This window comes from Aegilops tauschii, chromosome 5 (genome assembly GCF_002575655.3).
Source record: "Aegilops tauschii subsp. strangulata cultivar AL8/78 chromosome 5, Aet v6.0, whole genome shotgun sequence".
NCBI classification, from domain to species: domain Eukaryota; kingdom Viridiplantae; phylum Streptophyta; class Magnoliopsida; order Poales; family Poaceae; genus Aegilops; species Aegilops tauschii.
The window spans coordinates 297,271,959-297,279,075 of NC_053039.3; the positions used below are offsets into that span (position 1 = coordinate 297,271,959).

Genomic DNA, 7,117 nt, shown 5'->3' on the forward strand with positions numbered 1-7,117 from the left:
CCGTCCCACTTCCTCGGGATTTTTCATGTGGTCACGCCTAATGCTAAGAATCTTTGGCCAGTATCCGGAGAAAATGACAAGGAATTTAGTACCTCCATTCCTATCAAAAGACAAACATGCGCTTTAAGATTCGTGTTCTGAATCTAGCGGCCAGGAGGGGGGGGGCGCTGGGAAATCCCCCTGGCTGACGGTTGCCAGCTAACATTTTTCCGTATTTTTATGTGATAGTACATTTTTCATATCAGGAAGATAAACATGGGTGTGTTTCCCTCGGATGATAAACAAAAGTGGAAGAAACCTGATTGGTTCTCACTCCCCAATTCCTATAAAAAACAATTCGAAGTTAGTGTCTTCAAATGTCAAAGATTGTACAAAAGAAATTTTGAAGCACGACTGTTGGATCAGATTACTGCATAACAAAGCATACTTTTATTAAAATATATATATTTATTGTGTGTCATTCATAACAGAAAATGATTGTTGTGTACTCCACAGCAGCAGTTGATTGTTGTGCTTCTATCAATGCATCTTCACTTCATTTGGACCCTTTCATGTGTTCGGATTTTAAATAATTTAATTTGTGAGCTTTAAATTTATAATATTCATGAATTGTGTGAACCTTCATTTATCAAGTTTAGATTTAGGGCCTGTTTGGTTTGCTTCCAGAAAAAGTTGCCCTGAGTCAAGCTCTTAGTATGTGTGCAAATATGCAGTTGAAATTTAATACTTAAACTAAAACTTAGAAGAATTGGCAAAGAAAATATTTTAGGGAGTTAACATTTAGGAGTTCGACTAGGAACCATTTTTTAGTAATTCCTTAAATGTAAGGAGATAAGGTTCGAGAAGCCGTTTGAGGGGCTAAATTATAGGAGATCGGCTAGAGATTTTTATTAACTCCTTAAATGTAAGGAGTTAAGGTTTGAGAAGCCCTTTGAGGGGCTAAATTACAGGGGATCGGCTAGAGATGCTCTAAGCGATGCAAATAAACATCGGATGTCCAGTTCAAGCCTAGAGACTACAAAAGGACATGATTGTACATGCCAAAACATCCAGATTCCTAATGCAATTTTCAGACTTCAACTTCAAAACATTTGCTCATATACTAGTTAACAGGAAAAAAATGGTGCCTTGAGTGGTGGCCACTGTTTTATTCTTTCCGCCGATGATACTCCCGAGTCGATGCAGAGCTTGGTGAACATGGGAAACCAGCCATGGATGCATTGGAGGTCACTGTAAGTCTGCAAGCCAACCTGCAGTGCAGGGGAACGGTCAGTTTTCAAAGTGAAGTATGATTGCTGTACGTGCAAACGGAATGAAAGAATTAGCCACTCAAGTAAAGGCATAGGGATGCAGCTAGGCAGCTAGCTGTCCCTGGCATTTGCTAGTGCAGTTGATCCACGGTTATGGCAGAGACTTTTTTTTGATAAAATAACAAAGAAAAGAGCATGTTGGAAATTTTGGTGGAGTGCAGAAGCCATAATAAGAAGAAGCATCAAGACAAGAAATTTCTGTTTGCACGAGCGAGGGAACCTGGCTTATATACATGGCGGTGACGGTTGCCTCTCTATATGACTGTCCCGCTCGGAATTAAGGCGTCCTTGATCACGGTGACAATGCCACTTTTGATGAAGTATCCATCACTCTCCCTTGAAGCTTCTTGGATATCATCAACATTGATTATCTGTAAAAGCAGCATACCAATTAGGATCTGACATTACTTACCACAATAAACATGGCATAATATTCTTTTTCAGTACTCCCTCCGATCCATACTACTTCTCGCTCACTTAGTACAACTTTGTACTAAAGTTTTACTAAGTGAGCGACAAGTGATATGGATTGGAGGGAGTAGGAAAGTAAAGAGTTTTTTAAGCAAGCATACGGTTTGCCTGAGAAATATTGCCACAGAATAATGCATTAGTATTTGGTAACATAAAGAGGACTGAAATCAGTGTTTCAGGGCACATTCTTGCAAACATCCTATCATTAACAAGAAGATGATAATGACCAAGAAAAATCTATGAGTCTATTTATGTTCAGATAGAGCCCCCTCTTGTTTTCACCCCAGAGTAATGAGTAGTTGAACAGAGCATACATGAAAATACGGGTTGACTGGCAGGAGGTAGAGATGTATATGAAGTACCTTCACATTTTCTCCGATTCGAGCATTTTTGTCGATTATTGCTTTTCTGATGTGCGCATTTTTTCCAATACCGATGGGAATGCCGCCACTTTCAGAAAGGACTTGCTTGTCATTTTCCGTCTGCACAAAAAAAAATTCACTATGTTCTCACAACGCTTTCATGGCGCTATTAGCACAGTTCTGTTTGATTATATTTCACCTCATAATAGTCTGCACCCATTAGCAGGGAATCCTCTATTACTGCGCCTTCCGATATGCACGAGCGTAGTCCAACAACAGAATGGTTGATTGTACAATGCTAGCCAAAAGGAGAAAAATAAATACAAGATAGTGAATTTTAGAAAGCCCATGTACCGAAGGATGAGAAACTAGACTTGAGGGAGGACAAGATATCCGATGGATAACATATCAGGTATTAAGGTCCTAAACATGTCGTGACCTAGAGTCTCAAGGGAAAAGGCGGCTTACATTAATGACGCAACCTTCACCGATAACACTGTCTGTCACATCAGCGTTAAGAACCTTCGAAGGAGGCAAGTATCGAGATTGTGTATAAATTGGGGCAGAACGGTCATAGAAGCTGCAAACAAGTTTTTACCAAAAGTGAGTAATAGGTAGTGAATCGAGCAAAATGCCCCTCCTAACTTTTTTCAACTGTAGAATATCTACCTAAAATCTGGTACTGGCTTCTTGGTTATTCCCAAGTTTGCATTGTAAAATGCCTCAATAGTCCCAATATCTTCCCAATAACCATCATATAAGTAAGCTTGCACCTGTCACAGATAATAGCAGCCTAAGCAAACAAAGTATATGGAATATGAACACTGGAAACAAATTGAAGTAACTACAAAGTCGATAAGTAAGTTCTCTCAAAAGATCATGAAATCTAAATTCTTGATGGACAAATATTTAAGTTCATAAACCAATGCTTTCACTTTTACTACAAAATATGAAGGAGTTTCACCTTGTTTCACAAGATAAAAGTTACAGCAGTGAAAATAATAAGAATAACATGCACTACAAGCTTCAAGAGCATAGCGTACCCTCATTCCAATTTCTGTTGCACCAGGAATAACCTCACTTCCAAAGTCATTTGCTGAAGGAAAATTGTCACGAAGAAGCCGAAGCATCGCATCTTTGCTAAAAACATAGATTCCCATGCTAGCAATATAAGGTAATTCCTTGGCCCTCTCAGAATCAAGGCCCAGTATGGTGGTGTCAACCTGCAAGATTACAGCATGTCAACTGAAAAACTAACTGCACAAGCATATATACTTTCGGCTCCTTAAGGCGTATCGTATGTTTTAAATTAGATACAGAAAGTGCTACTTAGCTGCATACCATCATTGCCTTCAACTTCTCTCCTTTTGGTTTTTCTGAAAACTCAACAATTCTCCCTTCATCGTCAATTTTCATCAGGCCAAATGCAGTTGCGCGCTCCTCGTCCATTGGCAGGGCAGCCACAGTAATATCAGCATCTGTTTCTCTGTGTGCTTGAATGAATTTTTGGTAGTCCATACGGTACAGGTGATCTCCAGCCAGAATAAGGAACTCCATAACATTGTGTTCCTCAAACAGCCATAAGTACTGTCGTACGGCATCTGCGGTACCCTGATTTGGGAAAAGGCAAGAGAACAAAAACTTGTTGGTTCAAGACTATATTAATATAAAAAGAACATAACATGTCAGGCCTCAGGGGATAACATAAGGGTGTTTGCAGCATCTATTGTTATGCATCATTGTGAACTTGATTTTTTGACTCCAAGGAAACTGCAGGACCCTCCAAGTTCATGAATGTTTCTAAAAGATAAATGATTTGTCCGAATGTTTCTAAAAGATAAATTCAACTTATTAAATGTTAACTGTCCCCTGGGACAGAAGTACAACAGGGTGTAAACTGTGAATAATGCATGAATTTCTTTTCATTAACTGATATGTTGATAGAAAAAAAAAATCTCCGCTGCTCTTCTTCTACTCTATGCAATTTAACAACATACCACAATTTATTTTTATGCATTTTTGCAACTACATTTACTTCTTATTTGAAGTTTAAAATTCTTGACCTGCTTGGTACAAAATTTGAGCCCTTACATGAACACATAGTAATAGTTCGAGATTGATACTCTAGATCTAGATGGAAGATGAATCAACCAAGGTACCTGAAACCAGTCAGGATTCTCCGGGCTCTGCTGCGCAGCGAGAACTTCGACAAAGCCATCATTCTTGTATCCACCAATGTTGTTCCCGTAGGCCCTCGAGAGGTGGCGGTTGAGCGACGCGGAGTTGAACTGCGTGAGAACATAGATCTTGGACACATTGCTGTTGAGGCAGTTGCTGACCGGGATATCTATGAGCCTGTAGTTGGCACCCAACGGCACCGCAGGCTTGGCCCTCTTCTTGGTCAGTGGGTACAGCCTTGTCCCGGCGCCACCACCGAGGATGATCCCAAGAACACTCTGCGGCGATGGATGGATCACATCAGTTGGATGTGATGCGAAAAAAATTATGTCAAAACATTCCAAATATTAACCGGATGAACTGCTGTCTCAGGTTTATGTACTTCTATCACATGATTTGATAAATTAAAATGCAAAATGTTAGCAGTACAGTCTTCAGGACTTGAGCCAGTTTATATAAACGCTTTAAATTGAAGGCATGGAGTAAATAATTCTACGCCTTCCCACATTTCATGGATCATAATCTACATACACTCTACCCCAATGCGGCAGCCGACAGGACCATCGTGAAATCAACGGAAAGGCGCGAGAAAACGAACCCCATCTGCTCATCCAAACGCGCCAAGTATGGAGTAGTAGATAAAATAAAATAAGGGAGCCGCATCGAAACCCCAACTCTGCGTGCGCACGAACCTTTTCCAGCGTAATAATCACGAAAGGGACGGCTAAAAGTCGCATAATAAAGTGTGGATGAAGGTAAATGTCAAAGAAAAGTGTTTAGGAAGGTGATCGGCGGGATCGCGCATTACCGTGCTGGCGTCCGGATCGAGGCACGTCTGGGAGTTGCGCGAGTCCGAGACGGCCCGGGGCGAGAACAGGGGCCGCGGCCTCGCCGTCACCGCCCGCACCCGCCGCCCGCCGGCCGCGCGATGAGGAGAGAATGCGGCGGGTGCCGGCGCCGGGATCGGTGCCCCGTACGTGGCGGCCGTCGCGCCCATCGCCGTCGCCATCGCCATCGGGGGCAGAGAGTGACGGGTCGAGGCGGTGGCAGCGACGGCCGAGAGAGGGCGAGGGAGTGAGGTCTGAGGTGGGGCTGGCGGCAGGACAGGCGCGCGCACACGTACACTGTTGGACGGACGCTTCTCCGTTTCAGCGGCTGTGAGAGTTTTCAGCTTCTTTTTTCCGCTTTCTTCCCGTGTCTGTGTGTGCAGCTCAGGGCATGGCTTGTCTGCATTTATGGTTGTGTTTGTCCATGTGCCGCGATGGCGTGTGCGGTCGAGATGAAGCTCGGACCAACGGCTCTGCTTGCGCACGCGTGTCTATATTTCACGTTTTCTTTTTTATGACAGGAATATTCTGCAGTGAGCATCTCTCTCAGGACAACTCTGTTTGTTTTTTTGAGGTTCAGGCCAACTCTGATGTTCTCGGCGTATGTGCCTACAACCCCTAGAAAAAGTATATTCAAATTCGAAATTAGCATTGAGATACAAAAATTGGTCATTTTTTTCTCAATGTGCACAAGGTATGCGACGGCGAGGGCGGCACAGGACCACAATCAAAGAGCGACCGCTGGAGTTGTCGTGCGTACTCATATGTCCGCACGGCCGCTGCTGCTCCTCGTCGTCGTCCAAGATGACCAGCTCCTCCTTGTCTGTGGGCGTGGACGGTGGACGCCGACGGGCCCAAAGAGCGTGGGCGGCGGCGTGATGACCCACAAGAATAGAAGATCAGTCGTAGATCTTTCGATAAGTAAGAGTGTCGAACCCAACGAGGAGCAGAAGAAAATGACAAGTAGTTTTTAGCAAGGTATTCTCTGCAAGCACTGGAATTATAAGTAACGAGTAGTTTGATAGCAAGATAAATTTGTAACGAGCAAGTAACGGTAATGGTAACAAAAGTGCAGCAAGGTAGCCCAATCCTTTTGGGGCAAAGGACATGCCAAAACGATCTCTTATGATAATCAAAACGTTCTTGAGGGTACACGGGAATTTCATCTAGTCACTTTCATCATGTTGGTTTGATTTGTGTTCACTACTTTGATAATTTGATATGTGGGTGGACTGGTGCTTAGGTGTTGTTCTTACTTGAACAAATCTCCTACTTATGATTAACCCCCTCGCAAGCACCCGCAACTACGAGAAAAGTATTAAGATAATATCTAACCATAGCATTAAACTTTTTGATCCAAAATAGTCCCTTGCGAAGTAGCGCATAAACTAGGGATTAAGTTTCTGTCACTCTCGCAACCCATCATCTAATAACTACTCCACAATGCATTCCCTTAGGCCCTAACGAGGTAAGTGCCATGTAGTCGACGTTCACATGACACCACTAAGGGAATCACAACATACATACCATCAAAATATCGAACACATATCAAGTTACATGATTATTCGCAACAAGATTTCTCCCGTGACCTCAAGAACAAAAGTAACTACTCACAAATGATAATCATGCTCAAGATCAGAGGGGTATTAAATAGCATAATGGATCTAAACATATAATCTTCCACCAAATAAACCATATAGTAATCAACTACAAGATGTAATCAACACTACTAGTCACCCACAAGCACCAATCTAAGGTTCCAGTACAAAGATTAAGCACAAGAGATGGACTAGGGTTTGTGTCGTGGAATTGTCACGGCAGATGTCCTCGAGCTAGGACTTAGTCGTGGAGCCATCGCAGTTAGGAAGCTTGAAGTGGTTAAACGGGACAAGGAACACGAGGGTTATACTGGTTCGGCCCCTTACGGTGAAGGTAAAAGCCTACGTCCAGTTGAGGTGGTATTGATTAG

At 42.7% G+C, this 7,117-nt stretch overlaps 1 protein-coding gene across 2 annotated transcripts; it reads right to left on the reverse strand.

Annotated features, from left to right (window-relative positions):
- Positions 1 to 863: 863 nt before the first annotated feature.
- LOC109742857 (glucose-1-phosphate adenylyltransferase small subunit 1, chloroplastic/amyloplastic) lies at positions 864 to 5,523 on the reverse strand. Of its 2 annotated transcripts, none has more exons than XM_020301953.4 (10): positions 5,130 to 5,523; positions 4,303 to 4,599; positions 3,485 to 3,754; positions 3,187 to 3,366; positions 2,813 to 2,916; positions 2,612 to 2,723; positions 2,343 to 2,441; positions 2,144 to 2,263; positions 1,544 to 1,681; positions 864 to 1,250 (listed from the first exon to the last, which is right to left on the reverse strand). In XM_020301953.4, exons 1-9 carry the CDS (start codon positions 5,334 to 5,336, stop codon positions 1,565 to 1,567), a joined length of 1,506 nt encoding a protein of 501 aa, XP_020157542.1. In that variant the 5' UTR covers positions 5,337 to 5,523; the 3' UTR covers positions 864 to 1,250; positions 1,544 to 1,564. The 2 variants fall into 2 exon arrangements, with proteins under 2 accessions (XP_020157542.1, XP_020157541.1); XM_020301952.4 differs by having other exon boundaries at positions 1,531 to 1,681.
- Between the last annotated feature and the right edge of the window lie 1,594 nt (positions 5,524 to 7,117).

Excerpts from the sequence above, each read along its gene's own strand:
- LOC109742857 (XM_020301953.4), bottom strand. The coding sequence starts at position 5,336 with ATGGCGATGGCGACGGCGATGGGCGCGACGGCCGCCACGTACGGGGCA. Across the intron at positions 3,755-4,302 it reads AGAATCCTGACTGGTTTCAG|GGTACCGCAGATGCCGTACG; the intron begins GTACCTTGGTTG and ends TTCCCAAATCAG. Across the intron at positions 3,367-3,484 it reads AGAAGTTGAAGGCAATGATG|GTTGACACCACCATACTGGG; the intron begins GTATGCAGCTAA and ends GTAATCTTGCAG.